This window comes from Bufo bufo, chromosome 9 (assembly GCF_905171765.1).
Source record: "Bufo bufo chromosome 9, aBufBuf1.1, whole genome shotgun sequence".
Taxonomy (NCBI): domain Eukaryota; kingdom Metazoa; phylum Chordata; class Amphibia; order Anura; family Bufonidae; genus Bufo; species Bufo bufo.
In genome coordinates, this window is record NC_053397.1 from 74,274,744 (window position 1) to 74,299,580 (window position 24,837).

At 43.1% G+C, this 24,837-nt stretch overlaps 1 protein-coding gene across 3 annotated transcripts in view; it reads left to right on the top strand.

Moving 5' to 3' along the window:
* The window catches only part of LOC120979470 (9,11-endoperoxide prostaglandin H2 reductase-like), a 225,033-nt gene that overhangs the window by 165,166 nt on the left and 35,030 nt on the right, over positions 1-24,837 (top strand). For 2 of the 3 annotated variants that reach the window (XM_040408253.1, XM_040408252.1), the window contains exon 7: positions 3,290-3,349. In XM_040408253.1, coding sequence (XP_040264187.1) covers positions 3,290-3,349 — 60 coding nt within the window. Of the gene's footprint in view, positions 1-3,289; positions 3,350-7,827; positions 7,933-24,837 lie in introns of all 3 variants that reach the window. The other variant, XM_040408254.1, reaches the window with a different exon arrangement.

Here is a 24,837-nt window from a genome sequence, read left to right on the forward strand (position 1 = left end):
AGGGAGGCCAAATTGTGTTTTTTAAAATAAATTATTTTTGTGGGTGACGGAATTATAGGCCGAATTGTTGTAAATGTTCTTTTTTGGGGGGGGGAGGAATTTTCCAAATTATAGCAACTTTTTTGGGGGCAGGGGGCTGGTCTTTTGTGAGATGTATTATTATATCCTACAAAATCTGTAGGCCTTATACACAGATTTTGCGCACATTCCTAGGAGTATTTTTTTCATCGATTTCTTTTTTTGTGTTGGCATGGTCAGCAAGTGCCGCATGCCAACTTTTCTCATATAGTCCAGGACTTTGGTTCTTCTTCCACGATGAAAGCACTGTTTTGCTAGTCGGGACTTTTCTTGTATGTAACTTGCTGCCGCTCTAAGGACTGCAATATAAAAGGAAACCATCAGTAGGTTGCAAATGTTGCAGAATCTATTTCTATAAGAATGTGAGCAATACAATAATAAGGAGGACAAGGAGGTTGCATAGAAATTCCTGCAGCCCATCAGCAGACACAAGCTGTCTCACCGCTGTATTCTGCTGATATCAGGGGTATCAGAAAGACCCCAGATGTGTGGGATTCCCCATTATAAGAGGTCATTCTAAGCCCTGCTTGTACCCTTTATATATGATATTATAAAGTCCTTGTTACCTGGCTTCTCCGCAACCACCTCCTCCAGTCGGGTGCCCAGGCCTCGGCAGCATTTCTTCATCTGCTTGTAGCTGTGACACAGAGAAATGTGCTTACATGAACAGGTGACAATGACAATATTCAGTTACCCCCAGAATATCCCCATGGCCCCCTCCCCCACTACAGAGGTAAGATATAAAGCTGATGTGTATAGCAGACAGGAGGGATATGTAGATATGTGTAGAGTAGATGAAGACAGATACTTACCAGAAGATGAAGAGGAGTACAGATGCAATCTGTACTGCACCGTATAGCCCCAGGCCGACATAGAAGGTGGCTGGTAATAAAGAGACAAGATGCTGGTTATTAATTCTTACTACAGACAGAATATTCTATAAGACATGTGAGGATGATGGGAGTAGGATTAGAAGAGGAAAGAACTGATTACTCACTGTTATTGACTCCTCTTTTCTCAGCTTGGGGGCGTTCTCCTCTCTCCACTCCTGGGGAAGTCACTGCTCATAAAAGAGTGAAGGAAATAAAGACATGAACTCTATAATAGCGACTACTGAACCCCAATATTATAACATGAGAAGGTTATAAAAGACTCTTCTTATAAATGACTCCTAGGAACTTTTCCTAAAGCAGCACCTCTCCTATTTGTGGGCTGTGTGTGGTATTGCTGTTCAGTACCTTTCAAGTGAATGAGGCTAATCTGCAATGCTGCACACAGGCCACTATAACCAAGTCTCTACAACCCCTCAGTCATGTAAGTAGAAATACAATGTGTAGGCACTATTTGTCCATTACCTGCAGGTCTCATTGTTGGCTTCCCCTCGATATGCAAAATGCAAATGACAATAAATAAAACAGCAATGCTCCGCACGTCCATAATCGCCGACTACTAATCCTCAAAAGACTCCAGTGCTCCCCCAACACATAGAACACTGGACACTGCATTGTGATGTCACAAAGCATCAGAGCTTGATTCCCTGGGGGCGGGGCTACTGGCTGGGGTTGCTGATGTCATCTGAGTTAAGGCCTGTTTGTTGGGCAGTATACAGAGGGATGATAAACCAGTGTGAAGTAACAGAGCTGAGTATTTTATAGTCAGACAAGTCAGTAGTCAGTAATGTTCCTCCGATCAAGAAAACACAGAAACATCCAAGCATTTCATATGGGCGTAGCTGATCCAGTACATTTATTGTAATCTCCTTGCTGGTGTGGAGTTCAGTTCTGGAGCACAGAGCTGCACAGATGTACTGCACTTATTAAAGGGTTTCTGTCACCAGAATTAACCCCATTAAACTAGCTGACATTAGTGATGTGCTAATGTCAGCTGAACCTAACTAGCCTATTCCTACTTTTATCTATGCCCCCGTTACTTACTGATGAATTTCAAGCGCGGACCCTGAATTGAAGTTTATTTTGGTTAAGAAAGGAGAAGAGACCTACTCCTGTTGTTTGGGACTGCTGCTGATTGTGCCGCTTTGAAGACCACACAAGATATCTATTTCCTGTCAATCTAGTGTAGCAGGGCGTGGCCAGAGGTGGGACAACGGAGCCTCTATGAGCAGGAACAACGCCCCCCTGCTCCTAGAGGATAATTAGCAACGGGGGCATAGATAAAAGTAGGAATAAGCTAGTTAGGGTCAGCTGACATTAGCACGTTGGGTAACGTAGGGTTAACGTAGGGTTAAATCTGGTGACAGAAACCATTTAGGAGGTGTGTGCCTCCTAATAATTGTGCTGTATCTGACACCAGCAGGAATAGAAAAAGACCAGCGTGATGACAACACCGCGACTTCCTATGCCAGGACTCGCAGGATGACGTGATGATGTCATGATGCAGTCCTTTTTTTCATATACGTCATGGCAGAAGGGCACAGTGAAGATGTCATTGAAGCTGGAACGCAGGAATTCAGGCTACAGATAGGAAGGGGAGTACCTAGAACTGATTGGGATCCACAGCAATTATTTGTATGCACCCCCCCCCCCAACTTTTTCGCAATCCCTCCTTCCGTGCAATCCCCCGCTCCAGCGGCTAGTCATGAACTCTCTCTCAGACCAGGCCCAGACAAATCGCACATCTTTGAGGAAGATTTATCAAGACCAGCGCTTTCTGTGGCAGAATTGATATCCCCTGTGCTTCTGGAGGATGCACCTAGTTTATGACGAACTCATAAATTAGGCACATCCTCCTGCAGTTATTGCTTAGAAAACTGGTGAAAATGAAGAGAAATTTGTCAGGGCGGCCGGCCACAACCCCTTTAAGGAAAGTTGAGCTTAGACTCCATACACTGTTGACTTCTGGAACCTGCTGCTGCATCTAACAGTTAGTTATGGGGGTGGCTGGTGGTCAACCCCCACTGATCTGACATTGATGACTGATGAATAGGTAATAGGTCAATATGCTAGTCCCAGAATTTTTTATTTTTTTTAATCCCTTATCATTTTATTTCTAGTGAGTGTTATGGTTCGTGAATACTGATGACATACGGATGCAGTTTGATCTGTACTGTATGTCCATATTGAGGATCAGTATTATGTAGATTTCCAAATATGCTTGCATGAAACTGTCCTAAAATGTGTGAAGACTGATGACAGTGACATTGCACACTTATAAAGGGAAGTGTATGTTGTAATATTTTTTCTTCTTTTTTTAGAATGGCGTCGTCACCATCCCAAAGTCAACAAAAGAGAGCAGAATCGATGAGAATTGTCAGGTGAGGCCACCAACTACTGACCACTTGGAGTGGCAGGCACAGACTTCAGGGGGCTCCTGTGCAAAAACTATGAATGGGGCCCCCTGCTCTCAAATACCTCAGAATTCAGCACTCCCCCCCCCCCCCTTTAAAGGGGCATTTACACTGACAGAACATCGGGTAGATCATCACTATCAAGACTTGTTAGCATTAATCTGCCAATGTAAGGCCAAGTTCACGCTTCAGTTATTGTCATCAGTTATTGTGAGACAATACTAGGTGCGGGTCAAAAACACAGAACAAGTGCTGATCTTTCCATTATACCTGATCTCTGAGTAGGGTTTACTATGGGTAATCAATAACTGATGGAAATAACTGATCAAATAACTGAAGTGTGAACTCAGCCGGAAGGTGCCACCAATTTCAACTAAAAGGATTGTTCATGTGATCACCTAAATCACTGTGCTCTGCTTAAAGGGGTTCTCCGGGCTTTTAATATTGATGACCTATCTTCAGGATAGGTCATCAATATCAGATCGGTGGGGGTCCTACACTCGGCACCCCCGCTGATCAGCTGTATGAAGGGAAGGCGTGCGCCGTGTTCATAGACATCTTTGCCATAGACATAGCAGCAGAGAGCAGAAAGAGAGACAGGACGTTCAACTGAGCGCGCCTTCCCTTCATACAGCTGATCAGCGGGGGTGTTGTATCCCGCCGATCTGATATTGATGACCTGATCGGCTGTATGAAGGGAAGGTGCGCTCAGTTGAACGTCCTGTCTCTCTTGCTATCATCCTCGCTGCTGCTATGTCTATGGCAAAGATGTCTATGCACACGGCGCACGCCTTCCCTTCATACAGCTGATCAGCGGGGTGGCGGGTGTCGTACCCCCGCCGATCTGATATTGATGACCCATCCTGAGGATATATCATCAATATTAAAAGGCCAGAGAAGCCCTTTAACAACATTCTTATTTAGTGAGGACATAAGAAATCTGATATGATGTACAGGCAGATAGAAGTATGTGCTGCAGATTTTACAAAACATCCACGCGGAAAATGACTTGCGGCGCTTCATTTTAAATCTGTGGAATTCACCCTATTAATTTGCAATGTATAAAGTCAAACCCGCAGCAGATCGGCAGCAGCATCGACATTGCATCTAAGTGGATCTTTCCACTGATTTAGTGTGGAATTTGCCGCTGTGGATTTATCCTCTGCTTTTTAGGCCCATGTAGACAATAGATAGAAACTGATGAACCTATGTTACAGTCTTTCAGTTTTTGACTCCATTTGTACAAAAAATATTAAGGATGGGCGGAATAGTGCAACGTTACTGTATTTGCCGTTTTGCCTGTTCCTCAATGTCCCTTTCTTAAACATTTGAAGTCCGTGAGAGACTGATGTAAACTGTATGGGATCCTTTTTTTCAAGCATATGTCATCAATTAGTTACATTATGTCACCAGATTAGGAATAATAACAGTCCTGTACATTACCCTATCCATATGTTCTGCGTGGCTGATAAGGTAAGATAAACCGCTCCATTCACAGCTCGCCTAATCACAGCAGGGAAATACAGCGATATTGTCATCTTTTGTCTGGGCCTTAAAATAACAAAAAGGAAGACGTGCCATATCTCAGAGACGTCAATCACGTGCTGTTTGCACTCACAATGAAGTATTTTATGCAAGTGTCCAGCATCTTGGATGCTCCACCAATATCCAAAATACAGCCTGAGCATTGATTGTCATCAACTTCACGTGCACCAGCTTTTTTTACTGAAATAAACAGGAGTTAAAGCGGTTTTCCGTTTTTTGGGGGGATTTTTTTTTTTTTAGATTAGCAATGTGATAAAGGGCCTAGTAAAATAATACAGAAACTTACCTCCCACTCCAATCCAGCTCTGTCTCTTGGTATTCTACCTGGGCTGCAGCCAGTGACCTATTGTTTTGATGCAGTGGTGGCATCCCATATAACACTGCAGCCAGTCTCTGACCTCAGCAGTCTCATATCATACGCGGCTAAGGACAGTGATTGGCTGCAGCGCTATAGGGAATGGTACCACAACAATGTCACTGGCTGCAGTCCAGGAAGATGACAGCGGTGGTGCTGGATGGGAAGATAACATTTTTGATACTTTACCTTGCCCCCCCATTACTTTGGTAAAATAAAAATAAAAAACTTGCACCCTTTTACATGGGCCAGTATCCAGGAGAATGTTGGTTTATAATCGTGGCCCCATGGGACCATGGCAGCGATCAGCATGCTCGATTGTTGGCTGATTGGATCTTTTATGTTGGCCTAAAAATGATGATTGTTGGCAGCACATCTCCCCATATAAACGGAGGTGTGAGGCCGAAATGTGCCAACTGTATGGGGGACAAACCATCACAGTAACAACCACTTGCCTCTATACAGATTGCATTGGCTCATTTAAGGGAGTAATAATCGTTTTATTGTTCCAGCCTGAAATTGGCCTGTATAAAAGGACCCTTAGGCTGCTTTCACACATTGAACTCGCAGCGTGTGTCCGCCAAGGGCGGATTGGGAATTTAAAGTGGCCCTGGGGAAAAAATAAATAAAGTGGTCCTGTAAGGAGCCCCTGCTCGCTCTATTCTGCTCTCACGGCACTCCCTGATGTGGCCACAATATCTGCTGGCTCCGACGTTTATGATCCGGCCTCAAACGGCCGCTCGTGTCGTGTTAATTGTCACAGAACTAACACCAGTCAGGCTGCATGTGAGTTCAAACTGACAAAATCTTTATTGAATGCATCACATATATTTATATTGACAGTTGGAACACCTCTTTCAATTGGTAAATTGTAAAACCCCCTCTGATTGGCTATGCAAATGAGGTAAGCAGGGATTAGTTCAAGAGCTTGGCTGGGAGGCAGATGGGTGTGGCCATTGTCACAGAGAGATTCAAACCATGACAGGCCCCATGTTGTAGGCGGGTCCAAATTGACAGAAGCTGGGGCCTACAATACCGTGTGCAGGACATAAAACCACAGTCCAGCATAAAAAAGCACCCGCAGAACCAGATACCACAGTGCAGAGCAATATACTGCCCCAGCAAAACCAAATACCATAGTGCAGCACAATATACTGCCCCAGCAAAAGCAAATACCACAGTGCAGCACAATACACTGCCTCAGCAGAACCAGATACCACAGTGCAGAGCAATATACTGCCTCAGCAGAACCAGATACCACAGTGCAGAGCAATATACTGCTCCAGCAAAACCAAATACCACAGTTCAGCACAATACACTGCCCCAGCAGAACCAGATACCACAGTGCAGAGCAATATACTGCTCCAGCAAAACCAAATACCACAGTTCAGCACAATATACTGCCCCAGCAGAACCAAATACCATAGTGCAGAACAATATACTGCCTCAGCAGAACCAGATACCACAGTGCAGCACAATATACTGCTCCAGCAAAACCAAATATCACAGTGCAGCACAATACACTGCCTCAGCAGAACCAAATACCATAGTGCAGAACAATATACTGCCCCAGCGACACCAAATACCACAGTGCAGCACTATACACTGCCTCAGCAGAACCAAATACCATAGTGCAGAACAATATACTGCCCCAGCAAAAGCAAAAACCACAGTGCAGCACAAAATACTGCCGTCCACGCCACAGTATCTTCATCCTGAGAACGGCAATACAGTTGAATTCAGGAGTATACCTGTGGGCTAGGAGCATAAGTACCTGAAGCTCGTACATTAATTAATGCTGAGAGCATCAGATCCATCAGATCTTTATATACCTTGCTGGCGGCCAAGAGGAAGACTTGGGCAGCCCTCTGGGCATCAGCCCACCAGGAAATTTGCGGAAGCTCCTGTACTGACCTCCCAGCACTGACTGGGTTGCATAACATTATATTGATTTATGATGCTATGTAACCCTTACTGTTCTGGGATGTATTGTATAACACTGACATAATGCTGACAGTATTAACCCCTTTAAGTCACCTATTCATTGCATTTGTCCATACGATATCAGCAGTAGTTCATTGACTTTTGTGCACCTCACGTTGTTACTTACTGTTTAATCTTGATTACTAAACTAACCTTAGAGTAATTGTATGGTGTGTCCAGAATGTACACGCTTTGTGATAGGGCGTTTAGTCCATCTAAAGAGTACGTTCCCATGGGACGGAGACACTGCAGGTCTTCACAGTAGCAGCAAAGTGAATGAAATTTAGCAAATTCCCTGTGAAAAAAATAATAATCTACAGCGGAAAATTGACATGTGGTGCAGATGTTAAATCCACGCTATAAATGGCAATGCAAGGGCTAAAATTCCACATCAGATCCATAGTAAGATCCTCAGCTAATGTGCCTGGAACTCATGCAGCACATGAGCTAAGTCGTCACTGACTTTGTGTCTGCAGTTTATGCACCATGGGAACGTACACTAACAGTGAAATAACCCATATGTCCATTCTCCTTACACACTAACCCGCCTGCATCCCCTTAGGTGATGGGGTTCATGCTAGCAGATGAGGACGTTTTCACCTTAAATTCCTTGTACGATGGACGACACGTGTCCTGGGATCCTACCAATGTATTGTAGCTGTCAAAGGTTTGAATATCCATTCACACTTTCTCTCAGTACAGTCTGACAGATATCATACTTTTTCACATGCACAGTTTTTTCCTGTATGCCAAAGCCGTGTTCCCATGCCAAAGTCTTGTGCATAAAGAGCTTCTCTTTTCTTAAGGGATTAGAGGAAAAATGGATGATTGGGTAAACATCGATAAAGAATATGGAAAATTGGCCACACACAATGCATTTTTCCAGCCAATAATAGACCTGTGCCTGGGAAACTATGAATGAAATACGGTACTATAATCCTTCTCCTTTTCTGTGCTGGTAGATGATGCTGGTGAGACGGCTCGGAGTGGGTTTACACGTTTCAACCACATTGCTGTGCAGTTTTTGCTGCTGTTTTCTAAAATAGCTGCAAAATGCTGCTGCAAATTTAAAACCAGCCACACTATGCATGGAGAGTGGAAAGGATTGCCTGTGAATCTGGCCATTTCCCTCCATCTTTTTGAATACCATATTATATGAACAAGTCATCTGTAGATACGATAAATACAAAAACAGTCAAAGGTTGGGCTATTATACAGTGGCATGCGCACCCCTGGTCAAAATTACTGTTACTGTGAACTATTAAAGGGATTGTCCACTTTCTGGCTACTTTTGAGCAATGTGTAGGTAAGATGAGTATATGACACTTACTAATATAGTCTTGGTTGATTTCCTGTGCCATTTACTATATTTCATAAGTCATGTCCCCTTGCTGGGCAAATCTCCTGAGCGGTCCACACAGAAGACCTGTCCATAAGATGGCCCCTGATGGAGGGTCATGTGACCAGGCAAAAATAGCTCCAGAGACATCGCTAAGCCTTCTCCACTCAAATACACCACATCTGCCGTCTTGCAATGTTGAGAGTTTTATTGCAGGTGCAATGTGTTTGAATGGAGGAGATTGAGTGATTTCCATGGTCACATGACCCTCCATCAGCGGCCATGTTATGGACAGGACCTCTGTGTGGACAGCACAAAAGACAACAAGGGAGAATACCTTATGAAATGTAGAAAATGGTGCAGAATTTCAACAAAGGCTATATTAGTAAGTGCCATATAATCATCCTTCAAACACATTGATCAAAAGTAGCCAGACAATAGACAATCCCTTTAAGCAAGATAAAGATGAAATGATCATGAAAAGGCATAAAGTTAAAGATGATACATTCCCTTTGTGTTTTAAGCAAAACCATTTTTTATTTTCATTGTTTACATTTTCAAAATAACAAAAAAATGAAAAGGGCTCAAAGCAAAACTTTGGCAAGTACTACAGCTTGTGAACGCTTTTTGAAGCCAGCCAAGAGTCTTTCACTTCTTGTTTGAGGGATTCTCATCCATTCTTCCTTGCAAAAGTCTTCCAGTTCTGTGATATTCTTGGACCGTCTTGCATGCACTGCTCTTTTGAGGTTTATCCACAGATTTTCAATGATGTTCAGATCAGGGGACTGTGAGGGCCATGGTAAACCCTTCAGCTTGCGCCTTTTGAGGTTGTCTATTGTAGATTTTGAGGTGTGTTTAGGATCATTATCCATTTGTAGAAGCCATCCTCTTTTCAACTTCAACTTTTTTACAGTTGATGTTACTTTCCTTCCAGGAATTTCATTGAAACCATTCTTTCCTCTATCGGTGAAATGTTCCCCGTGCCATTTGCTGCAACACAATCCCAAAGCATGATTGATCCACCCTCATGCTTAATGGTTGGAGAGGTGTTCTTTTCACAAAATTCTTTTTTCTCCAAGCATACATTTGTTCATTGTGGACAAAGAGTTCTATTTTAACCTCATCGTTCCACGGAATTTGTTTCCAAAATGCATTAGGCTTTATTAGATGTTCTTTTTAGATGTTCTTTTACAGTTTCATAAGCAGACATGAATTCAACCGGAGAAGATACAGTATGATTCTCAGTGGTCATTCCAATAATATTTTACAAGCAGTCACTTTAGGGATGTCTCCAGGGAGGACAGTGATTTATTTTGCTAGGATTGGTCATCTCTCTGTTTTTTTTAAGAAAATACAGTATTGTTTCCCTTTATAAGACGCAGCCGATGATAAAACGCACCCCAGATTTTAGAGTAGGAAAATAAGAAAAAAATATTTTTAATCAGACCTCATATCAGCTCACTCAGACCCCCATCAGACCTCATATCAGCCCACTCAGAGTCTTATCAGACCTCAGATTAGCCCATCAGACCCTTATCAGACCTCAGATTAGCCCATCAGACCCTTATCAGACCTCAGATTAGCCCATCAGACCCCCATCAGGGCCCATCAGACCACCATCAGGCCTCAGAATAGCCCATAAAACCTCAGATTAGCCCATCAGACCCCCATCAGGCCTCAGATTAGCCCATCAGACCTCAGATTAGCCTACCAGACCCCCATCAGACCTCAGATTAGCCCATCAGACCCCAGATTAGCCCATCAGTATCTCCAATCAGACCTCAGATTAGCCCATCAGTACCCCCAGACCTCAGATTAGCCCATCAGTACCCCCAGACCTCAGATTAGCCCATCAGTACCCCCAGACCTCAGATTAGCCCATCAGTACCCCCAGACCTCAGATTAGCCCATCAGTACAACCTCAGATCAGCCCATCAGTACCCCCAGACCTCAGATTAGCCCATCAGTACCACCTCATATCGGCCCATCAGTACCCTCAGACATCAGATCAGCCCATCAGTACCCCCAGACCTCAGAATAGCCCATCAGTACCCCCATCAGACTAAAATAAAAAATCATCTTACCTGTCCTGCGCCGCGGCTCCTCTTCAGCTGTCGAGCTCCCATCTTCCCGGCCTGCGCTGCACTGTCACGTGATTGCGTGCAGCGTCAGGTCATAGTGCGCGCACTATGTCCTAATGCTGTACGGGGTCAGGACAGTGCAGCACAGGCCGGGAAGATGGGAGCGCGACAGCTGAAGAGGAGCCGCGGCACAGACCAGGGAGGGTAAGTATTACCTGCACTTGCGGCGCTTCGCCCCCCACTCCTAATACATACTAGTGAGCGCTTCCATAATGCAAGCGCTCACTAGTATTCGTTTTATAAGACGCATGGGCATTTTCCCCCCACTTTTGGGAGGGAAAAAGTGCGTCTTATAAAGTGAAAAATACAGTATAATTAGGATCAAGGTCCTGATACTAAATTATTGGCCTATTCAATCTGACTACGTATTTAGTAAAATAGAGACATAGTTTATAAGGCTGAAAAAAGACATCTGTCCATCCATTTCGGCCTGTTATCCTGCAAGTTGATCCAGAGGAAGGAAAAAAAAAAAAAACCCTGTGAGGTACAAGCCAATTTTCCTGACTTGAGGGGAAAAAAATTCCTTCCCAACTCCAATCAGGCAATCAGAATAACTCCCTGGATCAACAACCCATCTCTAGTAACTTCATAAGTATTTCATCCCTCTTTGTAAACACAATCTTCCCAGCATATCAGAATTTTTATCATTCTGCTCGATCTGAGCCAGGAAAGAATAAAAGTACCGTCGTGATTGGAATTGCTGTTAGGCCATATGCACACGGCAGTGTGCTTTTAGGGATTTTCCACATGGATTGTCATGCGGATTTTGATGTCTCTGCAACAGACTCTGAGATTCTGCACAAACAATTGACAAACTGCAGATTTCCAAAATCCGCTCTGCAGGTCAATTTACACAAAAAATGTCCACACGGTGTAGGTGAGAGTTGGAAAATCTCCTAACGGTAGCTAGTATTGTACCACACAAACATCAGCACTGCAAATCTGTATGTAATATGCAGGTGCCCTTAAAGAGGACCTTTCACCGATTATGACACTGTGAACTAAGTATACAGACATGGAGAGCGGCGCCCGGGGATCCACTGCACTTACTATTATCCCCAGGCGCCGCTCCGTTCTCCCGCTATGCCCTCCGGTATCTCCGTTCACTAAGTTATGGTAGGCAGAGTCTGCCCTTGTTCTGCTGTAGCGCTAGCCAATCGCATTGCAGAGCTCACAGCCTGGGAGAAAATAACCTCCCAGGCTGTGAGCTCTGCGCTGCGATTGGCCAGCGCTAGAGCAGAACAAGGGCAGACTCCGCCTACCATAACTTAGTGACTTAAATCTCCGCCTACTATAACTTAGTGAGCGAAGATACCGGAGGGCATAGCGGGAGAACGGAACGGCGCCCGGGGATAATAGTAAGTGCAGTGAGATCCCCGGGCGCCGCTCTCCATGTCTGTATACTTAGTTCACAGTGTCATAATCGGTGAAAGGTCCTCTTTAAGGCAGAATTTTAGCTGTGGATTTTGCTGCGTTTCGGCAGCTGAAGTTCCTCTGTGTATTTTTTGTGGCTTTTGCTGATGATTTTACCTTGTACATTGCAAAGGCGGCATCATAAATTGACATGCTGTGGATTTAAAATTTGCAATGCTGGTCAAGTTAGGCTGTGAATTTTACTAGTTTACTGATGAGATTTTATAAAATCCACTTTACTGGTAGTGTAAAAATATGCAACAGATCCTCAGTATATGCCTCCCAAGTGGACATATCCCTATTGTGTTTTTTTAAATAAGTAACCTAGCTAGGGTTAAAGGCATTTTTCCCATCTGTGACATTTATGGCATACATTTCCTGTAGGTGTAGGACCTGCTCCTATCTCAAGAATAGGGCCTGGCTGTGAATGAAGAACACAATGCACTTGCACAGGGTCTTCTCCTTTCACTGCTATGGGACTCTTAAAAATAGCCGAAGTAGTGCTTTCAGAAGTCCCAAAGCAGTAAATAGAGGGCATGTGCAGTGTGTCCTCCATTGACTTTGAGACCAATTTTGGAGACAGGAGCAGGTCCCACACCTTTTGGACACTTATGCAGTTATGCCATAAATGTCCCAGATGGGAATCCCATTTAATGAAGCTGTATGGGTTTTTATTTTTCCAAAACAGTGCCACCTGTGTCCATGGTCTGTGTAGGTTCACATCTGCATTAGGGAAATCCAATAGTTTAAGCAGAGGTGCACACCACTGGAATTACTGTACCTGGCATAGCCAGACATGGCATAGCCGGACACTTTTAGGGCCTGCAGGATCTCGATTGTCACAGTGTAAGGGGAGGAACACTAGAATGACAACAGAAGGAAAATGAACGGGAACTAGGCCTCAAGGCTAAGGAAAGGAAAACGGCAACCACCTATGAAAATCCTAAACATAGCCCTGACTCCTGTCAGTATGAATAGACCCTGAAGGTGGGAATATTCATACCCCGTAAACCTAGGCCCTAGTAAACCTGAATAGCCCTAGGAGTAGTGACAGGGTCTAAGACTACTGGTTCCTTCCCAGATGAACGAACCAGCGTCTCCCTGTGGTCTAGTAAACAACGAGCAAATGGGAACAATGCAATACAAAGAGAAGTACACTTATCTTTAAATAGAAAATGGATGAGCAGGAACTCAGATGAGGACCACACACCAGCTCTTCCAACTACACCAGAGAATATCAACCGCATGGTATAAAGTGTGAGTCCAGACTAAATAGAGGAGCAGTAATGACCACAAGCTACACCTGAGACAAGAGGTGTGGTCACTACCAACAACAACACTGCAACAAGTGAAAATAGAGAGACTGTCAGATAACCTCACGTGTAACCAGTCTCTCAGATCTTCTAACCTCTGTCATGGGAGGGACCGTGACACCCATTCACTATAATGGGATCTATTGGGTTCTGCCAAAATATACCATTACATACAGAGTTTGCAGAAAGCCGACACCCAAAAAATCACATTATAGTGAATAGGGATCTGGCGGGCCACAGCAGTGTCCGACTATGCCAGATACGGTAATTCTGGTAGTTTGCTCCTCTGATAGGACAGACTACCTGATATACAGAATGTAGATGTGGATGTAGCCTTATATACATTAACTAAATTGTGGCCAAGCTAATCTTTAACATACAAATTATATAAATAGTGTGAAAACCGCAGAGTAGCCTTGGCTGGTGGTGAGAGGTGTGCAGTATACAATAACATAGTTGTTCTTTTGTACATGATATGATTCTGCAGTTCTAGAGAGAAAAAAACTGAAATGGTTTCCTGCACCATGACAATGATATAAACCTTTATTGTTGGTGGTTTTTAATTACTATTTTATTAATGAAATAACAGGGTAAATAAACTGTGGGGCGGCCTCATTACTCAAGTTAATCAGCTCAGCCTCTCTGGAAATCAGATTATTCTGGCACTTTGTACACAAATCCATAGCATCAGAGGAAAGTTGGCAAGTCTATGCACTGTACATAGTGGTTTTACGTTATTGTAGATATCCAGGGGTTTTAGATCTGTGAGGACTTACGTGTCACAGTCATGGCAAAACATTTACCTTCATTATGTTGCGATGTAAGCATTATTGTGACCTTTAGCCATCTCTTGCTATACAAGCAACTTGTTCTACCTCTGGCCATATGCTCCACCTCATTGCAATTATGTTTGCGGTATTGAATTGAATTGATTGTATTAAGCAATCCAAAAATGTACGGCTTAGAGAACCACAAAAATTTGTATAGTGGGGGAAACATACAGAAAATGTAGTGAGGAACCTGGTCAGAAGATACTGACCAGGTTCCTCACTGGTACTGACACATTCATTAGTTCAGAAGGTATTTCCCCCACTTTTACACCACTGACACCAGTCTGTACCAGTAATTGTAATGGTCAGTGTTGGGGTCTGCAGTAGAAACTAGGCCATCATGTGGGAGAGGTTACATAGTCAGCTCCAAACGTGGAAGGCATCCAGCACCTGGAAATAGAATCCAATGGCTTTATTTGGGGCACATAGAAAATTTAAAATCCATTTTCTATGTGTCCCAAATAAAGTTATTGGATTTTATTTGATTTTTGGATACCTTCCACCTTGTTTGTCCGAGCACTGGCAGAATTTTAGGCGGCTTTATATTTAGGCAGGATAGTTGCCAATGGACAAAACACATGTTTATGGGCACTTGTTTGCAGCCAATGCAAAATGAACAATTACTACTGCAGTCATTCCTCCCTCATTCGGTTCTGTTGCTAGTCCAAATGGCTATATCTGAAGCAATGACATACTTGTTATTTATGACATCTTTTATCCTGGCTCTCCTATAAATTGAATACATCTGCAAATGATGTATAGATATATGTTTTAACTATGGCATGGAACTGGAATGCCCAGGACACCCAGGCGAACAAGGACACATAGTTAAAACCTCAAGATCATGTGGCGATCAGTGAATACAGAATCCTGAGTTATGGAATAATAACGGTCCGAAATTACAGAAGAAGCATAGCACAGATCACTTGAGTGTTTCTTTAACATTAGAGCCCGTGAGTGACGTATTTGATTTTATGGCTATACAGTAGCATGTGTCAGAGATGTACTATATGTCAGGAAATCCTCCCAACATATACCTCTGATGTTTACTGCAAACACAATGTAAATAGACACTTAAGGGCCTTTTGATCAGCCAGATTGTGAGTCGATGATCAGCCAAAAGCAACATCATGAACCAGTGTAAAGATGACACATTCCCTTTGTACTTTTTATTTTCATCTTTTTCAAAAGTGTCTGAAGCAAAGGTTTGGGAACCCTGCATGGTTAGTACCTAGTAGCACCCCCTTTGGCAAGTATTAATGCTTTTTGTAGACAGCCAAGAGTCTTTCAATTCCTGTTTGAGGGATTTTCATCCATTCTTCTTTGCAAAAGTCTTCCAGTTTTGTGAGATTCGTGGGCCGTCTTGCATGCACTGCTCTTTTGAGGTCTATGCACAGATTTTCAATGATGTTCAGATCAGGGGACTGCGAGGGCCATCGTAAAACCTTCAGCTTGAACCTTTTGAGGTAGTCTTGTGGATTTTGAAGTGTGTTTAGGATCATTATCCATTTGTAAAAGCCATCCTCTTTTCAACTTCAGCTTTTTTACAGTTAAAGTTATGTTTGCTTCCAGAATTTGCTGGAATTTCATTGAATCCTTTCTTCCCTCTACCCTTGAAATGTTCTGTGGCGAAACCAACCTCGCCACTGGGCTTTGGAGAGGACTGGCTGCTGGCCTCTTGCCCCTGGATTATGGGCCATATACTAACTTTTGAACCCCTGGTCTGATTCATGCCATTTTTTAATATGTTGTTCCCCTGAATGGATTGATTGTGAATATGTAATTTTCATGTAAATGTGATGTATGGTTTTAGAGTTATGAAAGTTGGGTAGAAAGTATGTTTAACTGTATGTATAATTGAGTCTCCTTTCAGGATAAGGGGAGGGAATATGCTGGGTGTGTTTCTATTGTCTCATTGTGTGTTTAAAATGGTGATGTCTGTTCTGTTGTCCTCACATGTGTATTGGCGATCTCCCTTTGTCCTCGGATATAATTGGATTGCTCCACAGGTCGTCTCCGGGACAGAGGAGGAGACCATGATGCATTGTGGGGATATGTTGTCCTATGTCACAGTCTTCATTCTGGTCCTCTGGGGGCGTGAACGATTGGTTGCTGTAGTTACATTGTATGTGTTGTAAATTACTGATTGGTTGTATTTCAAACCCCTGTGGGCAGTACTATGTTTGTGGTTTATGAATAAAAGAGGCTGTATGTGAAGTACAGTCAGTCCACTGTTTGACCCTCAACACGGAGCCTTGTCTCGTTATTGGGGGGATTCACTGTATGCTGTTAGAAGACCGATTGCCAGGATTGTATGCTTTTCCTGTTCGTCTGCTAGCAGCTATTCGTGAGTTTCCAGTTTGGAGTGCTACTTTGTATCCAGTTCGGGAGTTGGTGTTCTGCAAGTAGCTGTGCCTGTCTCTCAGAAAGGGGCTTATCGCCTAAACGGATTTTAACTCCTTGTCTGCTGAAACGGTCCGTTACATTGGTGGCAAGCAGCGGGATCGTTCCTACAGCGAGAAGGACAGCTACAGGAGACACCATTTCTGTGGATTCTACAATTTAAGGACAACGCATGTCCCAGTACAGCGTCCCTGACAGCACCAGGATGGAACCAGCAGTGTTATACGAGGAGGAGGACCTGGATGGCCGGGATGCATTAAGGAAAGGCATCTGGTACCAGGCCCTGGATAATCTACAATACCAGCGGGGTGAGAGTCTCCCCAGTGAAGAGCAGCGGTTGCAGAAGCAAGTGGCCCTGCAGATGCCCTTCCTGGGAGAGCAGCCCCTGGAGGAATGGGTGAAGGAACTAGAGCACCGGGTATGGCAGAAGCTATGGCTGGAGGATGCCTACCAGGCGCTTTGGTGGTATATGGCACAGTATATACCCTGGACAGCCGAACATGACAAGCCAGAGGGAGAGGAGTTTTATGGTCCTGGCTTGTTATGGGAGTCCTTTGCAGAGCCTGACTTCGGGAGCCCTGCACAGTCCAGACTTCAGGACATTTTTTATGAGCGGGAGGCTAGGCATGAGTGGGATGACCCCCATGAAGTAGAGCAAGACCTGGCTCACCTAGCAACCCTGGAGTGGGAACTGGAGCAGGACTACCGAGATCTCTTCCACTCCATTGAGAAGGCTCAGCAGGACGGTAAGGTGACAGACCAAGATCCAGACCCATTCAGCTGGGCAGATATTGTAGAGTGTTACTGGGAAGGACCCCAGGTGGCCGGTAGAGATGGGACCGAGGTCTCTCCACCGGTCCTGCAGGGAATTGGGAGCTCAGTCTCCATTCCCCAGCGGCAGTGTGAAGTGCAGGGAGAGGAGAGCAGCGTCCTCCCTCCCCAGCAGCAGGCTGAGTTACGGGGGGCAGAGGTAGTTGTTCCTGCCCCCCAGCAGCAGCATGATTTTTTGGGAATAGAGAGCCCAGTCTCCTTTCCCCAGCAGCAGGACACTGTATTGGGAGTAGAGACAGTCGGTCCTGTCCCCCAGCGGCAGAGTGTCCAGCAGGGAATAGAGAGCCCAGTCTCCTTTCCCCAGCAGCAGGACACTGTATTGGGAGCGGAGACGGTCGGTCGCCCTCCCCAGCGGCTGGAGGTTTGTATGGGAGAGGAGCTTGTTACCCCCTCTCCCCAGCGGCAGCTTAACGCACCAGGGGGAGACAGTAAGCCCCACAACAGTGCAGATGGGACCATGGTCTCTGCACTTACAAAACAGGGGGTAGAGACAGTCGGTCTCCCCCTCCAACAACCAGACTCCAACCAGGCTTCTTCCGTGGTAGCGCTGGCACCAGGGCAGAGTACCACTGATACCTGCCCACAAAGCAACCTCCACTCTAAGCCAGGGAGCAACACAGAGACCAGGAGTACCAGCTTCCAACATAACCTTGGTGGACTCACTGGACAGAGACAGGCTACCAAATGCAACAGGTCCAGTATTGGGTTGAGGGTGGGCTGCCAGACTAACTCAGGTACCGACCGGCGTGAGGTCAGGTACCTGGTTAGTCTTCCCTGGGGGGGGGGAGATGTGTGGCGAAACCAACCTCGCCACTGGGCTTTGGAGAGGACTGGCTGCTGGCCTCTTGCCCCTGGATTATGGGCCATATACTAACTTTTGAACCCCTGGTCTGATTCATGCCATTTTTTAATATGTTGTTCCCCTGAATGGATTGATTGCGAATATGTAAATTTTTATGTAAATGTGATGTATGGTTTTAGAGTTATGAAAGTTGGGTAGAAAGTATGTTTAACTGTATGTATAATTAAATCTCCTCTCAGGATAAGGGGAGGGAATATGCTGGGTGTGTTTCTATTGTCCCATTGTGTGTTTAAAATGGTGATGTCTGTTCTGTTGTCCTCACATGTGTATTGGCGATCTCCCTTTGTCCTCGGAGATAATTGGATTGCTCCTCAGGTCGTCTCCGGGACAGAGGAGGAGACCATGATGCATTGTGGGGATATGTTGTCCTATGTCACAGTCTTCATTCTGGTCCTCTGGGGGCGTGAACGATTGGTTGCTGTAGTTACATTGTATGTGTTGTAAATTACTGATTGGTTGTATTTCAAACCCCTGTGGGCAGTACTATGTTTGTGGTTTATGAATAAAAGAGGCTGTACGTGAAGTACAGTCAGTCCACTGTTTGACCCTCAACACGGAGCCTTGTCTCGTTATTGGGGGGATTCACTGTATGCTGTTAGAAGACCGATTGCCAGGATTGTATGCTTTTCCTGTTCGTCTGCTAGCAGCTATTCGTGAGGTTCCAGTTTGGAGTGCTACTTTGTATCCAGTTCGGGAGTTGGTGTTCTGCAAGTAGCTGTGCCTGTCTCTCAGAAAGGGGCTTATCGCCTAAACGGATTTTAACTCCTTGTCTGCTGAAACGGTCCGTTACATGTTCCCCGTGCCATTGGCTGCAACACAACCCCAAAGCATAATTGATCCACCCCGATACTTATTGTTTAGAGAGATGTGCTTTTCATGAAATTCTGTGCTCTTTTTTCCTCAAAACATACCTTTGCTCATTGTGGACAAATATTTCTATTTTAACTTCAGTGGTCCACAGGACTTGTTTACAAAATCCATTAGGCTTGTTTAGATGTTCTTTTGCAAACTTCTGACTCTGAATTTTGTGGTGAGGATGCAGGAGAGTTTCTATTCTGATGAACCTTCCATGAAGGTCATACTCGTGCAGGTGTCGCTGAACAGTAGAACAATGTACCACAACTCCAGAGTCTGCTAAATCTTCCTGAATGTCTTTTGCCGTCAAGCGGTGGTTCCGATTTGTCTTTCTAGCAATCCTACAAGTAGCTCTGAAATCTTTCTTAGTCTTCCACGCCTTCTCTTGACCTCCACTGTTTCTGTTTATTTTATTTATTTGTTTTACTCTCTTATATAGCGTTGACATATTCTGAAGCGTTTTACAGACATTACCACACGCTGTCCCTAATGGGGCCCACAATCTAACTTCTCTATCAGTATGTCTTTGGAATGTAGGAGAAAATCTAAGTACCTGGAGGAAACCCATGCAAACACAGGGAGAACATACAGTTGGTGACCTTGGTTGGACTCGAACCTAGGACTCCAGTGCTCTAAGGCACCAGTGCTAATCGCTGAGCCACCGTGCTGCCGACAATATGAAAACTGTGTGGCGGACATAAAATTGCGGTGATGATCATCTGTTTTTCATTTGGTTTGTATCAGATTGTATAAAATGAGCGCCCATTGACTTGCATATTGTTGTTTAGCGCTTATTCAGGGCTGAAATTGCATGTGTAAAAGGACCCTTGACTATAATCTGTACAGGGGTTGATTATTTCACCTTCCCCCCACCATTACCATGCAAAAATTTTTGTTTGAAGGTGTACTTACACCATTAAGATTTGGCACTGATGATCAGATTGTTTTAGATATGAAATAAAATGTATCTAGTATCATCAGGAAACTGGTAAATTATCCTATCATGTAAATGCATGCCCGGGCTCCCTGTATCCTTCAGGCCATGTCATGAGTTCCTTGGCCTTACAATCTGGGTAGTTATGTTTAATGATAACCTAGAGTGAGTCAGGGATGTTATTCTCCTGGCATATTGTTACTGGGCTGTACAGGCAGGATTCTTCCAGACTACTTACAACAAAACAATTGTTAATAGTTTGTGAATAGAGAAGAGATTTATTGACCTAATCCCAGGAATGTCAGTAGACACAGACACAGCGTACAATGAAATCCCTGAAAATAATAGCATGTGAATGGGATCTCTGATAAGACTGTGCCAAGGTTAGCTATAGATATAGGTAACCTGCAGCTATTTTGTGATTGAATACTGACTGGCATTTTATCAAGATTACAGTTTGAGAGACTTAACACGTTAAGGACCCAGGACGGGAATGCTCGTCCTAAAGGGCCGGTACTTAGTGCCCCAGGACGAGCATTCTCGTCCTGCGATCCTTCCTCCCCCCCGCGTGCCGCGAAGCGATCAGCGGCAGAGAACCAGCTGTTACTGACAGCCGGATCCCTGCTGCACCCACCAGCATCGGTGATAACGCCAATGCCGGTGGATTAACCCCTCATATGGGAGGTGTGCGCTCCCTCACCTCATCCATCGTTTCCCCTCGCTGCTGTGGCGGGGACTCGATGGTTGCCATGGCAGCCCCAAGCCATTCCAAAGCTTGGGGCCCGGCTTGTACGGAGGCCTAAGAGTCCCAGCCCCCTAGGCTGGGTCTCCTAGGCCAGTGTTTCCCAACCAGTGTGCCTCCAGCTGTTGCAAAACTACAACTCCCAGCATGCCCACACAGCCAAAGGCTGTCCGGGCATGCTGGGAGTTGTAGTTTTGCAACAGCTGGAGGCACACTGGTTGGGAAACACTGTCCTAGGCAACTGTTAGCGTCTTACAATGTAAGACACTAACAGTTCAATACAGCACAATACAGATGTATTGTGCTGCATTGAAACAAGGATCAGACCCTGTAATGTTGAAGTCCCAGAGTGGGACACATAATAAAGGGAAAAAAAATTAAAATTTTCAAGTAAAAAAAAAAAAGCGTCCTTTTCCCAAAATAAAGTTAATTTTTTTTTAAAAAATAGGGAAAAAAAGAAAAGTAGACATATTAGGTATTGCCGCATCCGTATCGACCAGCTCTATAAACCTAAACCTAACCCCTCAGGTGAGCACTGTCAAAAAAATAAAATAAAAGCTGTTCTTAAAAAGCAATATTTTTTTCACCTTACATCACTAAAAGTGCAACACCATGAGATCAAAAAGGCGCATGCCCCCCAAAATAGTACCAATCTAACCGTCACCTCATCTCACAAAAAATGAGCCCCTACCTAAGACAATCGCTTAACAAATTTAAAAAAAACTATAGCTCTCAGACTATGGAGACACTAAAACATCATTTTTTTGTTTCAAAAATGCTTTTAATGTGTTAAATGTAATTTTTTTTAAAAAAAAGTTGACATATTAGGTATCGCCGCATCCTTAACAACCTGATCTATAAAAATACCACATGACCTTACCCCTCAGGAGAACATTGTAAAAAAAAAAAAAAAAAAAACGGTGTCAAAAGCCATTTTTTGTTGCCTTACATTACAAGAAGTGTAATAGCAAGCAATCAAAAAGTCATATACAACCCAAAATAGTGCCACTCAAACCGTCATCTCATCCTGCAAAAAATGAGCCCCTACTTAAGACAATCGCCAAAAAAATTTAAAAAAATATGCCTCTCAGACTATGGAGACACTAAAACATGATTTCCTTTTTTGTTTCAAAAATGATATTATTGTGTAAAATTTAAATAAATAAAAAAAGAATACATATTAGGTATCGCCGCGTATGTAACAACCTGCTCTATAAAAATAAGATATGATCTAACCCCTCAGGTGAACACCGTAAAAAAAAATTGAATAAAAACGGTGTCGAAAGCCATTTTTTGTTACCTTACATCACAAAAAGTGTAATAACAAGCGATCAAAAAGTCATATGCACCCCCAAAATAGTGCCAATCAAACCGTCATCACATCTTGCAAAAAATGAGCACCTACCTAAGACAATCGCCCAAAAAATAAAAATAATATGGCTCTCAGACTATGGAGACACTAAAACATGATTTTTTTTTTGTTTCAAAAATGATATTATTGTGTAAAACTTAAATAAATAAAAAAGTATACATATTAGGTATTACTGCATCCGCAACAACCAGCTCTTTAAAAATATCACATGACCTAACCCCTCATGTGAACACCATAATTTTTTTTAAATAAAAACGGTGTCAAAAGCAATTTTTTGTCACCTTACATCACAAATAGTGTAATAGCAAGCGATCAGAAAGTCATATGCACCCCAAAATAGTGCCAATCAAACCGTCATCTCATCTCGCAAATAATGATACCCTACCTAAGACAGTCGCCCAAAAAAAAAAAAAAACTATGGCTTTCATAATATGGAGACACTAAAACATGAATATTTTGTTTAAAAAATGATGTTATTATGTAAAACTTAAATAAATAAAAAAGTATACATATTAGGTATTGCTGCGTCCATAAGAACCTGCTGTATAAAAATATCACATGACCTAACCCCTCAGGTGGACACTGTAAAAAATGTTTTTTTTTAAAGTGTGTCAAAATAGCCATTTTTTGTCACCTTACATCACAAAAAGTGTAATACCAAGCGATCAAAAAGTCATATGCACCCTAAAATAGTACCAATCAAACCGTCATCTTATACTGAAAAAAATGAGCCCCTACATAAGACAGTCACCCAAAATTAAAAAAAATATATGGCTTTCAGAATATGAAGACACTAAAAAAATAATTTTTCTTTCAAAAATGCTTTATTATGTAAAACTGAAACAAAAAAAGTAGTCATATTTGTTTTTGTCACGTCCATAACCACCTGCTCTATAAAAATATCACATGATCTAACCTGTTAGATGAACACTGTAAATAACAAAAAATAAAAACGGTGCCAAAACAGCTATTTTTTGTTACCTTGCCTCACAAAAAGTGTAATATAGTGCAACCAAAAATCATATGTACCCTAAAATAGTACCAACAAAACTGCCACCTTATACTGTAGTTTCCAAAATGGGGTTAATATTTTTTGGAGTTTCTACTCTAGGGGTGCATCAGGGGGTCAAATTTGACATGACAGCTTAAAATTATTCCAGTGAAATCTGCCTTCCAAACCTGCCATCTTCAATTTCCATTCAATTTTTGAATACCTGGAGATGTGTAGTTTTGAAAATGGGGTCACTTTTTTGGAGTTTCTACTCTAGGGGTGCATCAGGGAGTCTTCAAATGTTACACGGCAGCTTCAAATTATTCCAGTGAAATCTGCCTTCCAAAAACCATATTGCGTTCTTTTCCTTCTGCGCCCTGCCGTGTGCCCGTACAGCAGTTTACGACCACATATGAGGTGTTTCTGTAAACTACAGAATCAGGGTAATAAATATTGAGTTGTGTTTGGCTGTTAAACCTTGCTTTGTTACTGGAAAAAAATTGATTAAAATGGAAAATCTGCCAAAAAAGTGAAATTCTGAAATTTGTGCTCCATTTTCTATTAATTCTTGTGGATCACCTAAAGGGTTAACAAAGTTAGTAAAATCAGTTTTGAATACTTTGAGATGTGTAGTTTCTAAAATGGGGTAACTTTTTGGAGTTTCTCCTCTAGGGGTGCATCAGGGGGTCTTCAAATGTGACATGGCAGCTTAAAATAGCCCTAGTGAAATCTGCCTTCCAAAAACCATATGGCGTTCCTTTCCTTCTGCGCCCTGCCGTGTGGCCATACAGCAGTTTACGACCACATATGGGGTGTTTCTGTAAACTACAGAATCAGGGTAATAAATATTGAGTTGTGTTTAGCTGTTAACCCTTTGCTTTGTTAGCAAAAAATTTTTTTATTAAAATGGAAAATCTGCCAAAAAAGTGAAATTCTGAAATCTCATCTCCATTTTCCATTAATTCTTGTGGAACACCTAAAGGGTTAACAAAGTTTATAAAATCAGTTTCGAATACCTTGAGGGATGTAGTTTCTAAAATGAGGTCTTTTTTGGGGGTTTTCTATTATGTAAGCCTCACAAAGTGACTTCAGACCTGAACTTAAAAAGTGGGTTTTGGAAATTCTCTGAAAAATTTCAAGATTTGCTTCTAAACTTCTAAGCCTTCTAACGTCCCCAAAAAATAAAATGGCATTCACAAAATGATTCAAACATGAAGTAGACATATTGGGAATGTAAACTATTTTTGGAGTTATTACTATCTATTATAAAAGTAGAGAAATAGAAATTTGGAACGGCACCCGTGTATTGCGGATCCGCAAATGCGGTCCGCAATACGGCAACGGGGCCAGTGTGAAAGAGGCCTAATACAACCGGATCCATTCATGACGGATGCATGCTGTCGTATTGTTATAACGGAAGCATTTTTGCAGATCCATGACGGATCCGCAAAAAACGCTAATGTGAAAGTAGCCTTACACAGTAGCATTAGGTATAGTGTTAAAGTAATACAACCACATGCATAAAATGTATGCCATACTGTGAAAG